This window comes from Anabrus simplex, chromosome 8, assembly GCF_040414725.1.
Source record: "Anabrus simplex isolate iqAnaSimp1 chromosome 8, ASM4041472v1, whole genome shotgun sequence".
NCBI classification, from domain to species: Eukaryota; Metazoa; Arthropoda; class Insecta; order Orthoptera; family Tettigoniidae; genus Anabrus; species Anabrus simplex.
In genome coordinates this window covers 141158723-141178070 of record NC_090272.1, presented here as the reverse complement: position 1 = coordinate 141178070, position 19348 = coordinate 141158723, and the positions used below count along the sequence as shown (strand labels likewise).

The window sequence follows — 19348 nt, the reverse complement described above, 5'->3', positions numbered from 1 at the left end:
CCTGATGGAGATGCCATGTTTCAACAGGACAGTGCGCCAGGTCACCACTCAGTGGTGGCACACAGGCAGTTGGAGGAGCACTGCAGTGAAGTTACGATCATGGATTGACCCTCCAGATCTCCCAATCTTAATCCAATCGAGCATTCATGGGATGCTGGTCTACGCTCCATGAACCCCACACCAACTACACAAGACAAATTGTGGGTAGCAGTAAAAGCATTATAGTTGTTTGAGTTTGACCATGTAAACTCTGTTTAACTCAAAAAGAGATCAGAAGCTAAACTGTGACATGTTTTCAAATTTCTGAGAACCATGGTTTCCCTTAAAAATTTCAAATGCAAAAATTACATCTGGTGAGAATAATTACTTTCCCTCTTTATGTTTGTATTTTCAAACTTATTTGATTGAATTTGAATTCTACTAAAAAATCTCACCATCTTTACAATAAAAGTTGAGTGTCGTTCGTACTCATTGTGGCCTTAGTTAAGATACAGCCAACTTGGGAACACTTGATGCAAATTCGGTATAATGTTGAGTGCTCTAATACAGTAAGTTCTTTAAATCGCACTTTGAAATTTCAATCTATTTATCCAACGTAGAATTTTGAGTATTCCCTACACTTGTGCTTGCAAATACCAATTAAGTTATTCATTTCTGTGTGCTATATGTTGTTGCTAGGTGGTTTCTATTAAAGGTTCTGTTCTTTGTACTCAATGCTGTTTTGTACCTCAGCTTCTTGATTTTTATGTCTGTTCATTAAAGTATGTCACTGTCTGTTCAAAAGTATCTGGACACCCCTCTGTACTCATCAACTAGAGCCTAGATATCACTTTGACTTCTGCTGCTGCTGCTGCTGCTATAAAGCATGTCTGAGGGCTCTATGTTATCCATCGTTATGAGAAACCTGCAGAATGTGTGGAGTGAGGTAGCTTAGTGAATCTGAATGTGGAATGGTTGCCACATCAAAAATAATCTGTTGGGATTTTTCAACCCTACTCACGTTGCCTAAGTTGACTTTTGGGGACGCGATTGTGAAGCAGAAACAGGAAGAGACAACCACAAGGAAATCACGCCCGGACATGCCACATGTGTTGACCGGCAGGGACTGTCGAGCATTGAAGAAGGTGGTAGAGGAAAATGACTTACCATGTGATACCATCACTTGTAAATTCTGCAGTGCCATTAATTGTGCAGCTAGCATCATGATTGTATGCCAGGAGGTACGAGGACTGGGGTTCAAGGCTTGGGCACCTGCCCATGAACTACCCATTTCACTGGTGAATGCTGAGTACCGCCAATGTTCCATGGACAACTGGAGACATGTGGTTTGGAGTGATGAACCACACTGTACCATGTGAAAGTCAAATGGGAGGGTTTGGGTGTGGCAATTGTCAGGCGAACGATACGTGTCAGCCCGTGGCTGTAGTGGGGTGATGGTGTTGAGGTGTTTTTCATGGAAGGACTTGGTCCTCTTGTAATACTACAGAGCTCATTAAAGGCAGAAGGATATACCAACATTCTGACTGACTGCATGTTATCTACAGTTGAAGACCATTTCAGAGATGATCACTGTGTGTTTCAGCATGATAATGCTCCCTATCATGAAGAGGGGTCTGTTAGTATTAATGAGTGGCTTGTGGAACATTGCTGGCCTGCATGCCTGCCTCTTACCCAGAGGCCCCGGGTTTGATTCCCGGCCAGGTCAGGGAATTTTACCTGCATCTGAGGGCTGGTTCAAGGTCCGCTCTGCCTACGTGATTAAAATTGAGGAGCTATCTGATGGTGAGATGGCGGCCCTGGTCTAGACAGCTAAGAATAATGGCCAAGTAGATCCATCGTGCTGACCACAAGACACCTCGTAATCTGCAGGCCTTCGGGCTCAGCAGCAGTTGCTTGATAGGCCATGGCCCTTTGGAGCTGTTATGCCATGGGGTTTGGTTTTGTAGAAAATTGGGTTTTGTAAATGGACCGGCCAGCGCAGAACCCCAAGCTCAATCCTCTTGAATACTTCTCGGATGAATTCAAACGATGACTCTCCGTTCCAGATCTCAGAGATGCGCATTACTAGCTACACTTACTGCTGTGCTGTAAGAAGAAAGATCTGCCATTCCCCCCACCAGAGTCTTTCCATCACTTGGAAAATAGCCTTCCCACAGAGTTTGTGCTGTGATAAAAGCCAAGGGTGGGAGGACAGTTTGTGTCAAATAGATCAAAAGTATATCTCTTCTTTTGTGTTTTGGTTTTTTATTGATTTTTGAGTAAATCATGAGTTTTGTTCTTTATTTTGCTTAAGAAGGTTTTAAGTGAGTGTGTAGTTGTAACCTTTAGTAACTGCCAGGTACCATATTTTGTGTAGTTTTTCATTGTAGTATTTTGTGTTAAGTAGTATGTTGTAGTGTCTATGCTGTATGAATTGGAATGCTGAATTCTTGTGTTCTATTGGGTGGTTTTAAGTGCTATGGATGAAGGTGTCAGTCATAGTAGGCTTTCTGTATAAACTGAATTCCTAGTATATAGGAAATTGATAGATCTGTTGGACTCAGATTCTGTTGTGTACTGTAGGTTTTTCTGAATTTTGTTGATATGTGTATTTGTGTACATTGTCTCGTGGTGCTCTTGTACCAAAAGAATAATATCAACATACTGTGGTCATAATGTTATCTTGCGCATGTAGTGATGGTCTTGAAATAGGTGATCATATCGAGATTCCTTCATGTTGAATGAAGTGTTTTGTGTCATATGTAAAATAATTTTGTTTTGCAAAGATATTTAGAATGTTGATGATTTGTGATGTGTGTTCTTTTAGTATGTGGTATTTTCTAGAGTGTTTTTCAGTATGTTTAATGTTTCTGCAACAGATATGTTGGTCTTAAGTTAGGAGGACAGGATTCAGGAGGTCAAATGGATTGACCTATCTAAGGCAACTGTTAGGGTGGACCATGGGAGACTACTGGCAAAAATGAGTGCAGGTGGACTAGACAAAAGAATGACTGAATGGGTTGTTATATTTCTAGAAAATAGATCTCAGAGAATTAGAGTAGGCAAAGCTTTGTCTGACCCTGTAATAATTAAGAGGGGAATTCCTCAAGGCAGTATAATTAGATCTTTATGTTTTTTATATATATAAATGATATGAGTAAAGAAGTGGAATCAGAGATAAGGCTTTTTGCAGATGATGTTATTCTGTACAGAGTAATAGATAAGTTACAAGATTGTGAGCAACTGCAAAATAACCTCAATAATGTTGTGAGATGGACTGGGTTGAGAGTTTCACAAATAGGAAAAGTCCTCTCAGTTTTAATTACTGTATTGATGGGGTGAAAGTTCCTTTTGGGGATCACTGTAAGTACCTAGTTGTTAATATAAGGAAACATCTTAATTGGGATAATCATATAAATGGGATTGTAAATAAAGGGTACAGATCTCTGCACCTGGTTATGAGGGTATTTAGGGGTTGTAGTAAGGATGTAAAGGAGAGGGCATATAAGTCTCTGGTAAGACCCCAACTAGAGTATGGTTCCACTGTATGGGACCCTCACCAAGATTACTTGATTCAAGAACTGGAAAAAATCCAAAGAAAAGCAGCTCGACTTGTTCTGGGTGATTTCCAACATGCCAGCCTCAGTACTGCTTTCTTCTGTTTGTCCTTCTGTTGAAAAAGATAGCAGATTTTATCTCAGCACATTTACAAAAATGTTGCAAAGTTTGGGCTGGGAAGACTTGGGAGAAAGAAGACGAGCTGCTCGACTGGATCAAATATTTCAGGTTCCCTATGGGAATCGACATCGTTATCATTATCATAATTGATATGTTCCGAGCTGTCAGTAGAGAAATGACGTGGAATGACATTAGTAGATGAAGAAGTTTGAGTGGTGTCTTTAAAAGTAGAAAAGAACACAATATGAAGGTAAATTTGGAATTTACGAGGACAAATTGGGGCAAATATTCATTTATAGGAAGGGGAGTTAGGGATTGGAATAACTAGCCAAGGAAGATGTTCAATAAATTTCTAATTTCTTTGAAATCATTCAAGAAAAGGCTAAGAAAACAACAGATAGGGAATCTGCCACCTGGGCGATGGCTCTAAATGCAGATCGAGGTCGGGCGGTCGGTCTTATTAACTGAATTCATCCTTCACCCAGAATAAACATACAGCTTGTGTACATACAGTATACAACTTACCTGATGTTTACCAACCTAAAAGCAGTGAATACTGCACTGGACAAACTGGTAAAAGTTTCAAAATACCTCAAGGCACTTGAATAATACAGAAACATTATTAGCTAACCACATACCAACAGACAGCAGGAATACTCTTGGGTAATACTTGCCTTCAAAATTAAACGTCGTTTGGCTCGGGGAAAAATAAAACTCAAATTCATCAGTAATTCATCTATTCATGATCATGCAGCACGGCAATCTGGAATCTTACATGTCTCTAGAATGAATACAGTGAAGTATGGAACTAACGGTGTATTGTATAGGGCTATAATAGCATTTAATTCCATTCCAGACTCAATCAAAGCTTCTCAGAATTTCAGAATTTCAATAGATTCAAAAGAAATATTAAGAAACATACATGGACAAAATTTAATGTTCTTGGATTTATTAAGTGAACTTATTATCAGGTTTCATTTTGAGCTACAGTATATGGTTCTATTTATATAAACTGTTCTGTTTATATAAACTCAAACGTTTCATTCATAATCAATGGTTGCCTTGTTAAGTCTCCTGTCAGTGTGACCTCTAAGAAGTAGCCTGTACAGCCCACTGTTAACCAGAGACTCAGTCATGGGAATGACATGTTTCCTGTTCTTTTCAATTTCTCTCCTTAATGCCATGTTTTTCCATTATTTGAGATTTCAAAGTGGGGGTGGGGGGGTTCTGATTCACAACCCCCTCCCACTAGCTATGCCCATGTACTTAATTGTTTCAATATACATTTATCATAATATATAAGTTGATTCACCTTGACAATAAAAATTGTAATATGCCTTCTTGAAGGAAGATAAAATAATCATTTACAACACACACTCATTTCTCCTGAAGCACATTTTTAGATGGACAGTGCTGAAACTAAGTACTTTTGTATCAGGTGAGCCTCAAAATATCTATGAAAAAAGTGCAATCATAATATGTGGCTGTATGGATAGCTTTATCCAGTCACAGATTAAATTAGTCTGATTCCATCATTCAATATGTAGCAGTAATTTAATACATTGCAGAATGCCAGCCTCAGTACTGCTTTCTTCTGTTTGTCCTTCTGTTGAAAAAGATAGCAGATTTTATCTCAGCCAAAATTGGTAGCATATGAAGGTGTTTAAAAATGACTTTATCTCATTGGCTACTGGTGTTCTAATAAATCCTAGGGCACAAATGTTTGATGCCCTGTCATCTCCTGTAGTCTGTAGTTATGTAATTGAAGGGACATTTAACAAGTAACCTTTCTTTTTACTATCATTTTGGCCTCTTAGACCATGGTTAAACTTGTCAGCTTTTCTGGATTTCCAGTACTCCTTCATTTTGATGGTGAATACAGTACTTCACACTTCAGACCACTTGGGGCCAGGTTGTCTTCTCACTCTTTCTGGAAGATCCTTTATCCCATGTACCCAGGTCCTGAACTTACTTCTTTCTGGAACCGGTGTCTCAGAGACATGAGCCAGATTCTCTTTCACTGCAGTTGCCCGTGGAGTGATATATTTCCGAGTCGTGAGAAGATCAAGAATATTCTTCCAGATATTCTGGTGTTGGGCATTCAAGACAGGTGACCGTAAAACATAAAACATAAGGCGGATATTCTTCATAACAAGTGAGATCTTTTCAAATTTAGAGTACAACCTTAGGCAATGTTCGCCCTAAGAATTTTGACATGGGCTGAGGATCTTCCTTAGGAATGTCCTCTCTTTCATTTGGATCCTCTCTATCTCACTGTGATGAGAGAGGGCCAAGTATTTAGCAGCATATTAGGCTTCAGGGCATACTGCTGAGGTGTAGTGGTGGTATTTGCCCTGCCATGAGATGGATGCGGACTGATAAGTGGGTTTGCAGAGGTTTGCAAATGGGGTTGCAGCTGTTTCCATGCATTTAGCCCAATACCTATGAGCTTCTTTCTCTTCCTCATTAAAGGAAATTGTCTCTCCAAGATAAAAAATAAATGCAACATTTTATTTTCCCATATTTAGTATCAAGAAATGCAGTGGTATTATGCTAATCAGAAATCATTATGTCAGTCTTTCAAAAGAAATCTGGAGAACCTAGAACTTCAGCTAATTCTTATACAGTAATGTTTCAACTTTGAGGTGATCAGTGTTGAGGTCATCTGCCATTATAACTATATCATCTGCAAAAGCAAGGCAGTTGATGTTTACTGCTTTGGATCCAGTGCTCACCCTAATACCATTATTGGGTAGTCTGATTCTCCACACACGGAAGACCTTTTCAAGAACACAGTTGAAATGAATGGGTGAGAGCCCATCGCCTTGATGAATAGTAGTTTTAATCTCAAAGGATCTAGAGATTTCCCTCATGAATTTCACTTGTGAATAGGTGTTGGTCAGAGTTTGTTTGATGATGGAACATGTCTTGTTGTCTGTGTCCATTTCCTTGAAGATATCAAAAAGGCTGAATCAGTCGATTAAGTCATAAGCCTATTTGAAATCAACAAAAGTCAGTACAAGTGGATTGGTGCAAAGAGATCTGATTTTGATGATATTCTGTTGTGAAAAGATCTGTTCGCTTCAGGAACAGGTCTTACAGTATCCGACTTGATATTCACTAGTCTGTGGATCAGTGACAGGTTCAGTATGACTTTGAAGCTTTTTGATGGGATTTTGTAGGCAAATAATGAAGGGATATGCCTCTGTAGTTATTCTTATCTGCTTTATTATTACTAAACTCCTATCTTGGTTATGTCTCAGGTCCCTATGGGGCCACTTTGCCTCATTTTAGGATTCCATCTAGGTTTGAGTAGGGTGACCAGATATTCAGAGACAAACAGCAGGACCTGATCGTAAATATGATCTGGCAGCGACCTTGATCGCTAATTTTTCTTGTTCCTTTTAAGCTATACCAAGCGTAAAAAGCATACAACAAATCATACATTATTACTCACTACAGCATGATAGAACTTAAAAATACTCTGATTTTTAGATGCTATAAAAAAGGAAGTAACATGTTCCAATAACAAAAATTACCAAATTTTAATAACCTACTAACCTATTATGCTATTACATTTGTTTACATTACAACACACAGTGTTACATTAACACATTGCAGTTTGAAGTCACTGTGACAGGCTCTCGAACTTTTCACTTTAATGAATTGTCTTCAACAAATTTAAGTTTCCACACAGTGTGTCATAAAACTCTATGCAGTTATAGTCCAAGTTGCAGGCTTTAGCCTGGATTTTTCATTTGTCCAAAGATTGTTCATTAAAGAAAATACCTGTTCTATAGGAGCATTTATAGCAGGCAATCTTAACACAAGCCGGCCCCGTGGTGTAGGGGTAGCGTGCCTGCCTCTCACCCGGAGGCCCCGGGTTCGATTCCCGGCCAGGACAGGGATTTTTACCTGGACCTGAGGGCTGGTTCGAGGTCCACTCAGCCTACGTGATTAGAATTGAGGAGCTATCTGACGGTGAGATAGCGGCCCCGGTCTAGAAAGCCAAGAATAACGACCGAGAGAATTCGTCGTGCTGACCACACGACACCTCGTAATCTGCAGGCCTTCGGGCTGAGCAGCGGTCGCTTGGTAGGCCAAGGCCCTTCAAGGGCTGTAGTGCCATGGGGTTTGGTTTGGTTTGGTTTGGTTTGGTTTGGTTTGGTTTGGTTTGGTTTAATCTTAACACAAATTCTACAATATCACCTATATTCCTGAAGCCAATATTCCTATCTTCAAAATAAGTGAATATTTCCACCCACCTCAAATGAGTTGGTGTACGAGCCGAATTCCATTCCTTTACATTAGTAACTGTGACATATTCCCTGACATTAACAATCTCATCAAAAAGTATTGTATCACATATGTCTTTCCCAGTGTACTTAAATACAAAATCTAATGACCTTTGTAGGCTACATCACTCCATTCGAACACAGAATTAAGAATTAAGTTCAGAAAAAAAGGAAAAGTCCAAGCAAGTGGAGTAAAATGTTTCAACATTTTTCTTGAAATGTGAAACATTAACTAAGCCATCATTTTCAAGGTTCTTTAGTTTAGATTGAACAACTGAGGGCACAAACACACAGTCTAGCCTACTTGAGAGCTTTTTCTTGAGATCCTCAAGTACTTTACAAGTATAACAACATGTTGCCCCTCTAATAACTGAATAACACTGAGAAAAATTGCTGCTTGAGTATGTACAAAATTCAACCACACCTCAGACAAAGGATCATCAAAGAACTGTTTAATTACAGTTGGACACCTGTTTTCTGATTTAAAATATAATTTCAGGGCTGGATACAACTTCAGTACTCGTTCAATGGAAGGTAACAAGGAAAGCCACCTTGTTCTACTGAAACCAAGAACTTTGGAATACTCAATTTCGATGAAATCACAAAACTCAATCAAGGAGGCCTCACGTTTAGTGTAAATGTGAAAATTTGAGTAGATTTTCTGCACAACACTTTGAAGTCAAACTGGAAGACAGTCTACAGCAGTTTGTATTGCATTGTTGACAATGTGAGCACTGCAATCAACACCAATAATCGATTTCTCAAGAGACTTCTGCACGATGGAATAAACATTTTTAGAACCTTTCCGAGATGAGCCACCAAGTTAGTATTAGTATTGTCTGCACAAAGTCCAACCACTTTACTTTCAAGATGAAAATCATTTAGCATTTTCAGGACAAATGATGAAATAATGTCAGCAGTTTCCCCTACGTGTTTTTCAAAATCTAACAATTTAACCTGTACCCCTTTGTTGTACATAAAATAGCGAACAAGGGAAAGTTTGGTGGATTTATGATTTGAAGAGTCTGTGTAGATCGAGACATAGTTCACATTTTCCAAGACCTTTTTCACTTCATATATCGCAAATGGACTAATCACATTAGTGACAATAGCTTCACACTTAGTCTTAGCACACAAATATTTGGGTTCGAAACACTTCTGAAGCAGTTTAGATGAGCAGTCTCCTGAGCAAAATGTTTGGTTAACAGTATGGAATGCAAAACTGCCTTCAGAAGCTGCCAATTTCTGTTCAGCTGTCCCCTGTCCAGCTCCTCTAAAGAAAGTAGTGAGACATGAGCTGGATGCAGCAGCATTGTCAGCGAGTTTGTGCTTCTTAGTATCCAAATGTCATACAATCTCGCTTTTCCCACCGTTTGCTATTGAAAACAAAGCTGAACATTTGGTGGAGCAAACGTCGCTTTTCGATTTATCTGGTAATATAAACAGGTAGAGAAACTGCAATTCGGCATTTGGTACACATTCACCTTTAACTTTCGGCATGATTATCATGTCTAGCATAAACCACACTACCTGATCATCTGGATAATCACCAGAACCATTGCTTATGTTATACTCAAAATCTAACAATTTAACCTGTACCCCTTTGTTGTACATAAAATAGCGAACAAGGGAAAGTTTGGTGGATTTATGATTTGAAGAAGCCGTGAAAGAGCTGTTGTCACAACGCCAGTACACAACTACACTGCTCCAAACTGCTCTTCCCGTCATGAAAGTAACAACCGGAAACGGGAGTGTTTATATTTGAAACTGTAGGCATCTTAAATTAAGTATTAATTATTTCTTGCTCCCTTTCATTCGTTTAAAACATTAATAATTGCATATACCACATTCTGCAAAAGAAATGAAACCATTTATAATGCAAAAATATTTTGCAGTATTTTTGTAGGATATTTTATAAAAAGCAGGATATTTATACAATTTTTGAGCCTCTTTGCAGATCACAGGATAGGGTGTTAAAAAGAAAGAGTATCCTGTGAAAAGCAGTAGATCTGGTCACCCTATTTGAGACCAGATGCCCATCCTGATGCCACATGATTTTTCAAGTGTAAATTCCAACCCTAGACTCACCAGGACTCAAACCTACACCTTCCAAGCACTATACCAATCCTGCCCCTCAATAATAATAATAATAATAATAATAATAATAATAATAATAATAATAATAATAATAATAATAATAATAATAATAATATAAAGCAGTAAACAAAAGAATGTCATCAAAATCATATATGCAAGAAAATCTTGCTTATTAGTCCTTGATGCACAATTGTTGAGTTGTAGGGTGAAATGATTGAAGGCATATATTATTATTATTATTATTATTATTATTATTATTATTATTATTATTATTATTATTATTATTATTATTATTATTATTATTATTATTATTATTATTATTATTATTATTATTATTATTATTATTATTATTATTATTTAATGTTATTGAGTGGTTTTGTACCTCAACTTCTCTGTAATGAACTATCAATTCAAAGTTGTTTATCCAAGGTAGCATACCAGTAATACCTGACAGTGTTATTTGTTGAGTTGGACTTTATGATGATGATCCTCATCATCAAGTGACATCCATCTCTCCTCAGACTGCTATAAAGGTAGATATTCTTTTTACTCCTATTGATGAAGTTAAATCATTTTGTCTTCTCTCTGTGAGGCTTCCCAGAGATGAAAGAAAATTTTGCTTATTAGTCCTAAGATATAGATATTGATGCACAATTGTTGAGTTGTAGGGTGAGATGATTGAAGACGTATGAGACTGATTTGTTAAGGAAGTTATTTGCCACAATAGGGACCATACTGAACAAGTGATATGATAATGTATATTTTTTTCTAGATAGCTACCTGGTATTTATGTTCATTGTACTGACTTTACCATGGCTCACAGAGGGACAGAAGCACAAGGGTTGAATGGATAGACAAAACAAAACATAAGGTTCAGGTTTTATTGTTAAAATTTGGAAAAATTTATATTTTCTTTCTCTTTCCAGCTGACTAACAATTTAATATTGCAATAACCATAAATAGACTATATAACATGAGCTAAGAGGTCAGGCAAGAACAATACTTAATAAAAGCTCGATGACTTTATACCTAAGGAAGGGCTCATAAGCTCTGGATAAATTACACCTAAGCATCCAGGAGGGAGGTAATAATTCACATGTTCAATGATCAGAAGAATCGAGTACCTTACAGTAACTGAGGGCAAAGCCTCAAGGAAAATGCAAGTAAGGAAACTTAGATACCTATCCTAATAATAATCAGTTCATCTTGACTTTTACAAGATCATAGACAGTCACATTTAGGCCGGCCTGTACAGTTTACCAAATTATCCCTGAAACATTAAGTAAAGAAGTCGTAGCTCTGCACACCATTACAAAGATTTGGACTCAAACCCAGCTGTCCAGCAAATGAAAATATTACAGAAGACCTAGGAAGCAATATTACAGTTAAGGGGTAACAACCTATTGCTTAAAAGCTAAGTACACTCGTTATTTACAGGTGAATGTACAGGAAAAATGAATCAAAAGATCTAAGATAAGCACATAACATGGCAACAAAATAGAAGGTAAAAAAATAAGGTTAAATTTATCAAAAAGGCCAAGAACAAATAAATGGAGGCTAAAATCAAACCACTCCAGAAATGTTTACAGGAAGTACCTAACTGGGCATAAGGCCCCATGAAGCAGTGGCTAATCCATTCTACCAAGTGCCTAAGTTATAGAAAAGTTTAAAAACTGAAAGAAATTAAATTTAAATGTTCATGGAAAACTTAGTCACTAAATTCAAAGTTGAGAGGAAATTAATGAGGGTACCTCACTCTTGCTCCCTTATATTTTAAAAAAACCCATCAGGGAAAAATTTGGAGACTAAAGACAGCAAAAGGAAGCCTACATAGAAGTTAGAGTTGCCTGAAAGATCCTAGATATAAAATTAAACTTGAACGAAAATAAAAAAAATTACATGCTAAAAGGGGTTGTAGAATTCTTTTCTAATTATACCTTGAAAGATAATTACATAGTTCGTATTCCCCCTACCTTTTTAGTCCATTGTCAGGCTAGCTGAACCCCCACCTCATCGATCTCCCTCTCAGAGGGACTCTCCTCTCCGTAGCACCACTCAAGTAATACTGCCACATGTCAAGACCAAGACAAGAGCAAAACCTGCCCCTTAAATAGCAACCAGGCGGAAAATTCCAGAGAAAAAAGAAAACCAAGATGATGATTGCCCACTAGGCTTCGTTAGTAAACTATGAGAAGTGACCTCTGTTTACTTAAGTCCAAACTTTTTCCAGCAGGTAGTTCATAAATTTGAAGTCGGGAACACAATAGTAGACCTGGCAGACAATTTGAATAGCCAGAGAGGCCTAACTCATGGTTCATTCATTATGGGTATAATTGTCATTTCAAATTCAAATATGTCAGTTGTTTGTCTACCACTCTGTTAGAGCTAAGATTTCTCTGTAATCCTAGATTAAGTATCGTTCACAACCAGTTGATAAATATGGTATCTGTTTTGATGTCATATTCTTAGCTTCTTGACCACTTTCTAAGGTACCACAAACTGAATGAAATATTCTCTTCATGATAGAATCCATTTCCTGATAATACCCAAATTGGTCATCTAATATTTCTTTTTCATTATTTATATATGGAAAATTAAATTCAGTGAACATTTTTAATATTGGATAGGTCCTGAATTTTAACAGGCATACCATTTGTAGAATAAACCAAACAAACTGCGCTGAAAAGGCGGCATGAAGTCTACATGATGGTATGACTGAAATTTTTGGTATTTGATAAAGAGAAAAGGTAACAACTGTGACAATATTGTAATTTCATAAATAAAATTTAATTATTTCTGTTTAAACATAACCCCTTGAACACTTTCATTAAACTGCATTCAGGGAAAGGGAATATTCTTAGTTGGATGCAGTGTTGCTATTTCATGTCATTTGGATGAGGTTAATTAGCTTACTGTTGTTTCAACTGCTTGCGAATAATTTTGCTTATAGCTGTGCTACTGGTTATTTTATTATTAATTCTGTTTCTGATGTATTGCAGTTATGCTTCCTGTCTCTATAGGCTACAAGTCAAATTCTGAATTTAATTCATGGGATATTTTATTTTATTTCTATAGCTTGTTGCCTCTTTATTGTACTGTACTGTGTAATAATCTAAGAAAATATTTTTCTTTAATCTGTTAGACTTGTGGAAGCATAACTAGTGAAATATTAGTTAGAAACTTCAGTTATAAATCAAGAACTGCATTGAGTCAAGGGGTTAGTGTTGTATGAGCCTAAATGAAATAATATTAGAACTAAATGATAATAAACACTCATCTTTAAGTCTTGATGTAAACCCTACTACCACCCAAACAGCCCAAGAAAATGATTTGTTTTTTTAAGTCCACTTCTTGATGTATGTCAACAATGTACAAGCCCTTTGAAGGTACATTGTTGTTTCCATTGTTGGGATGTAGGTGGTGCTAACAGTCACAGACAGTTGAATGCTAGTCACAGTGAAGATTCAGTGACAGAAACTGCGTTATCGAAGAAAGCCTCGGATGGTAAGTGTACCATCTCAATGTGTACATGTGGTAGTAGCATGATACTGTATGTGGTACCTGTCCCAATCTCCTGACAAGAGCATGACAGTCATCTATAGTATGTGTTGTGCTACTGTACATAGAGTAAATTTGGTGGTAATTCTTCACAGAAAGTAACCAGCATCTAATGGTAGCATACAAGATATAACAAGTGAATAATTAAAGAATCATTGTAATCTATGAATAATCTATCCGTTTAACCAAGGATCAATGTTTATGTTTGTGTGAAGCTGTAAAGCTTGTTTCACTGCGCACTCACCTTATCCAATGTACACTCTTGTGAAATAATGATACTGGGTGAGTCAGTAAGAAAACGCACCTCAAATATATCTAGATTTGTTAAAGATTTTGTTATTTTGTTTTCATAGTCTTAACCGATATAGTTGATCCGTTGTTGGACATCATTTCGGGTTCCCTATGGAAATCGACATCTATATCATAGTCTTAACCGAGCGAGTTGTCCATGTAGTTTGGGGCGCGCAGCTGTGAGTTTGCATTCAGGAGATAGTGGCTTCGAACCCTACTGTTGGCAGCCCTGAAGATGGTTTACCGTGGTATCCCTTTTTCACACTAGGCAAATGCTGGGGCTGCACCTTAATTAAGGCCATGGCTGCTTCCTTCCCGTCCTAGCCCTTTCCTATCTCATTGTTACCATAAGACCTATCTGTGTCAGTGCGATATAAAGCCAATGATAAAACTTTCGTATTCTTAAATGGTTATTTTTTATTTATCATATGGCTTTTAGTGCCAAGAGTGTCTAAGGTCATGTTCGGCTTGCCTAAGGAACTCATAAAACAAGTCCTTTTTTCTGTGGTATCGTTAATAAGGAGATATCGTTACCAAATTAATTTTTTAAACAGAACTGTACTAGTTTTATCTTCCACAGCTGTATTATATTATGCAAATTCAGCTGTGAACTTGTTTTTAATGTACTGTGCTGAACATTTGTTCCTTTGGGAACAAATCACTGTAAAATTTCAATCTGCAGTCTTTTAAAACATGAGGTGTGTTCTGTCCAGTTAGGGGTTTCTGTACGTTTAAACGTCACACATAGGACTTTAACACAGTATGATGCATTCTGCGATTGGGACATGTTCATTGTAACATTGGCTAGCTGGAAATGGGAGAGTGAATTCTAAATTTTGAGCAATGTTAATTTCATGGAATGTGAAACAAATTAATTATTTGTTGTGCAGTTATGACAGCTGAAAATATTTTTAATGTTCAACAATTCATGCTGGGAAACAGAACATGTAAACAGTGTATGTAGGGAGCTTCAAGGGGACACCAGATCTGGGTAACATCCAATGTACATGCCATGTTCTAAAGAGTATTGTTTAGAAATACTAATTTGCTCCCAAAGAAATGATCATGCATTAAAAGAAGCACACGACTGAATTCACCTTATTTTACACTGTGTGCTGGTAGTGTAGTTCCATTTTACAAGTACAAAGTTGTTGTTGATAATCCTGTGGAAAAGGGTGGCATATTGGATGCGACTCTTAATATCATTTAAGGATATGAAAAGAGAATGGCAATACCTTTCACAGGTTTTGAGATATTTGGGGCAGACACACTTATTGACTCATCCTGTATAACAAGAAAGTACATATCAGTTAATATTCAGTAAATCACTATCGTTACTCTAATGTAACTTATGAAACTTGTCAATTAGAAGCTTGGACTCAACATAGGCCGACATTTCACCTCATTTTAGCATATACCTTTACCTTTTTAATTTGTTTCACCTACATTCTCCATGTGCAATCTCTACATTGTTTCGTGTGAAATACAGATCCCAGTTAATAAGACTAGAAGCACATTACTTAGCACATTCAGTGTGTGCACTTGAAGGAAGTGGATTAGAATAATGGATTTCTTCTCTGGCTGTATCATGAGGCATACTGAAGGTATTTTATCTTACTTTTTATATTGCTTTTGTTCTTTCTAATGTATTATCTAATTCAATTCCAGATATAAGAGAAATTTATCATAAACCTTGAAGAATTTTTGAAATCTTTTCAAATCCTGTAGCTAATGTAATGAAATGATTCCTCTCATCATCAAGTAGGTGGTTTACTGGTACCCAACAATTGCGGTAGCAGTTTTGACATGCAAGGAGCACCACCCACTGGGACGAATGCGACTCTTCTCCGAATGGGTGAAGCAACTGCTCTACCTTTGGTGCTGTGTGGACTGCTGCAACATGAATTTGGGGGTCCACTGTCACCGATGCCCCCTCACAGCGGGCTGGGGCGCATGACCACCTCGCTGCTGTTGGCCAAGAGTAGGCTAAAACTAATATGTCATATTGCCACTTGTTGTTAGGCACAAGTAGATAGCAGTGCATGAGCTGTGGGTCCAAAATGGTTGTATGAATTAAAATGATAGGTTAAACAATCTTCTTAGTCTCCACATTTATGAGCTGCAAGACACAACTTTTCATTAGCCTATAAATTATGTGAAAGCAGTTCAAAACATTAGTTCCCAAAATAAACATTATGGAAGGATGAAAGCCCCTTGTTAATAAAGGAGTATGCTGACTGTGTTGTGGAATTCAAAAAACATTTGACTTTATGAACTCAAGTTTGTGGTAAGAAAGTTAGGTGCTATCAATTTATGTTTGAGAGAATTTGATGTACGAGACCTGTATCCATAGATTTACTAGTATCCCTATAATCCCTTTCCTGGGCAAAATTCTTGTAAACCAGTATCTGTTTTAACTGACAGTAGTTGAAATAATGTTAAAAACACAACATTATTAGAGAAGGGTCATAAAGTGGATATTGTAGATATGTAATAAAGATTGACCATACCACAGAGGTCTAATATTGTTATAGTGAGTGATGGTCAGTTATGAAGTAAATACTTTCAATGCTAATACTTCATTTTGTTTTATGCATCATGATGAAGTTTCTGTATTGATTCTGTTCTTTCATCAATAATAATATGCTACTTGAACTGATGGTGAATTTTTTAAAATTTGTTGCACCAATGCAAAAAGGTTGTTCAGTGACATTGTTATGAGGAAGATTTAACAGTGGATATACCAAGCATGGTCTTAATTAAAGTACAGCTCTAGCATTTGCCTGCTGTAAAAATAAGAAGGCAAAGAAAGCCTACTTCAGGGATAATAATAATAATAATAATAATAATAATAATAATAATAATAATAATAATAATAATAATAATAATAATAATAATAATAATGATGATGATGATGATGATGATGATGATGATGATGATGATGATGATGATGATGATGATGATGATGATGATGATGATGATACAATATTGCTGTATGCATCTGAATGTCTTATCCTCTCCGAGAAATGTTTGCTCGCGGTTTGGAGAGGAAAAAAAGATCCTACACACCATACTTGGCCCAAAGTACAAAAATGGTATCTACATTAGAAAATCAAGGCAAGAAATATACTCTAAGATAGAGAAGATCACGGACACAATGCATAAAGGCAGAGTTCACTTCTATGGTCATATACCACAGATGATTGACTCGATGGATGAAACGTATCTTCAGTATATTTGACTCAAAATCAAAAACGGCAATGCCATTGTACGTTAATGTCAAGAAAGATCTTAAAGAACTGGGCATACAAGCAGAAGATGCACAAGACCGAAATATTTTCAGAGCAGCCATCATATCTTTTGGGACTTTCTGGGACGAATAACGGGTAACTGGTGCAAAATGTACAGAAGAACGTCGTGCTAAACACAGTGAGCTAATGAAGACGATGTGGATCAAGCGAAAAATGAACAAATGGCAGAATGTAAAGTGAGGCTTATCATGGTCCCTAGTTGGCCGAGTAGTGAAGTCAAATGAATAATAATAATAATAAAAATAATAATAATAATAATAATAATAATAATAATAATAATAATAATAATAATAATAATAATAATATAATAATAATAATAATAATAATAATAATAATAATAATAATAATAATAATATGATGATGATGATGATGATGATGATGATGATGATGATGATGATGATGATGATGATGATGATGGTGATGACCTCAGTTACAGTGTGCAAGCATTTTGATCTGACGCCACTTGAGCTACCTGCATGTCAGTTTTGACATTGCTTGCGGGTTTTTTTTTTCTCTACTAAATGGCAGAGAGACAGTTGGGAAATCCCTGCCTCAGTTGTTTCACCAGCGATCCTTTTTATGCTAATATTACACAGGGAATTCTGAGTAAACATCTTTCTGTCCTTGAAAAATGTGACACCTCTACTAGGTTTGAACCCGCAATCTTGGGATCCGATGGCCGAGATTCTATTATCGATCCACTGAAGGAGTTATTCAGGGCTGCTGACAGTGAGTGTCAAATCCACTATCTCCTAAATGCAAGTTTAGAGCTTAATTAGAGATTAATTTAGAATGGCTTACATGAATTATACAAGTAGGCCTATTAATGACCCGAAGATAGCTTCTCATCATAAGGATTAAAATTTGATCCCTAAATTGTAAATTGAGCTATGCATATACTGTAAGTATATGTATTTTGGTGTCATAAGGTGAAGAACATGGATTTTGTGCAGTGTGTGGGAAAACTTCTATAACAAGAGTATCTGCAGAATTCATTTTCTAATGCAAGATTAATAAAACCAGAAAATAATGAAAAAGAAAACATTTATATATATATGAAAAATAAAAAATATTTTCTTATCCAAAACTGAAAATAAAATGGCTTCCACTTTAAAAATACAAATAAAAAATTGTGAATGCTTCCATTTGGACACTGGCTTTATGCTAATAATAGGTTAGGAAAATTATATTAATTTCATAGGATGTGGGATTTTTTTACTGAGTATGAGCTTATTGTCTGTCTGTCTGTTAGGTCATCAGCCCAGAGGCTGGTTGGATCCTCAAATAGCATCACCAAAGGCTATGCAGTTATAGGGAAATCACAAAACCAATGGCAGTACCAAAATGAGGCGTACTAGGCAAGATGAGGAGTGAGGTAGTTTGCCATTGCTTTCCTCACTGGGCCAGACAGTGCTATTGTAGCACAACTAACCCTATGAGCAACACCTTTCATGTCACTCAGACACACTGGCTGTGCTCTGAATGTCATTAATCAGCACCACCCATACCCCAGCAGCTTCCATATTGTCACAGCCATGGATGAGACTGGGACTTCAGTGGAAGCTACACTTTGCTCTGGCCTGTGCCAAGAGATGGATGCAAAAGTACTGTAACCATCAAGAAATGACAGCAGGCAGATGAGCTTATTATACAGTTCATATAATTTGAGAACAGCAAAGCTCTGTTTAGTTTAAACAAAGAATACATTTTTTTTATAATTCATTATTACAAGCAGCACTGTCCATTAAGCACTTGTCTTTCTTTGCCATTAAGTACTGTATAGAATTACTTAGTTGCTCTCTGCTTTGTAATCAAGCCATGAGCTGCCATAATATAAATGCTAAGTCGTAAGTCATCACAGGCAAGTTCTGAGGATTACATTTTGCTATAAAGAGAAAAAAGTAGAAATTCTTTGGGATCATTTGAAATTTCATTAGTCCGACCTTTTTTACAATATGACTTAATGATTTTCTTATACAATAGAGGAATAAATAGTAGGAATGTAAATAAAAATTAAATATAGTCCAGCAGTCTTGGTAATATATCCATAGTCAAGGTGATAATTGTAATTAAAATATTTTAAATATTCTCTCAGGTGAAATGGACTCACAGCTCTATAGCACAAGGCACTTATGACAT

At 36.7% G+C, this 19348-nt stretch overlaps 1 protein-coding gene across 1 annotated transcript in view; it reads left to right on the top strand.

Moving 5' to 3' along the window:
• LOC136879341 (potassium voltage-gated channel subfamily KQT member 1) overlaps positions 1-19348 on the top strand; it is a 916827-nt gene that overhangs the window by 771894 nt on the left and 125585 nt on the right. Inside the window, exons 10-11 of the mRNA XM_067153158.2 lie at positions 13467-13553; positions 15664-15879. Of these exons, the coding sequence (XP_067009259.2) occupies positions 13467-13553; positions 15664-15879 (303 nt within the window). The remainder of the gene's footprint in view (positions 1-13466; positions 13554-15663; positions 15880-19348) is intronic.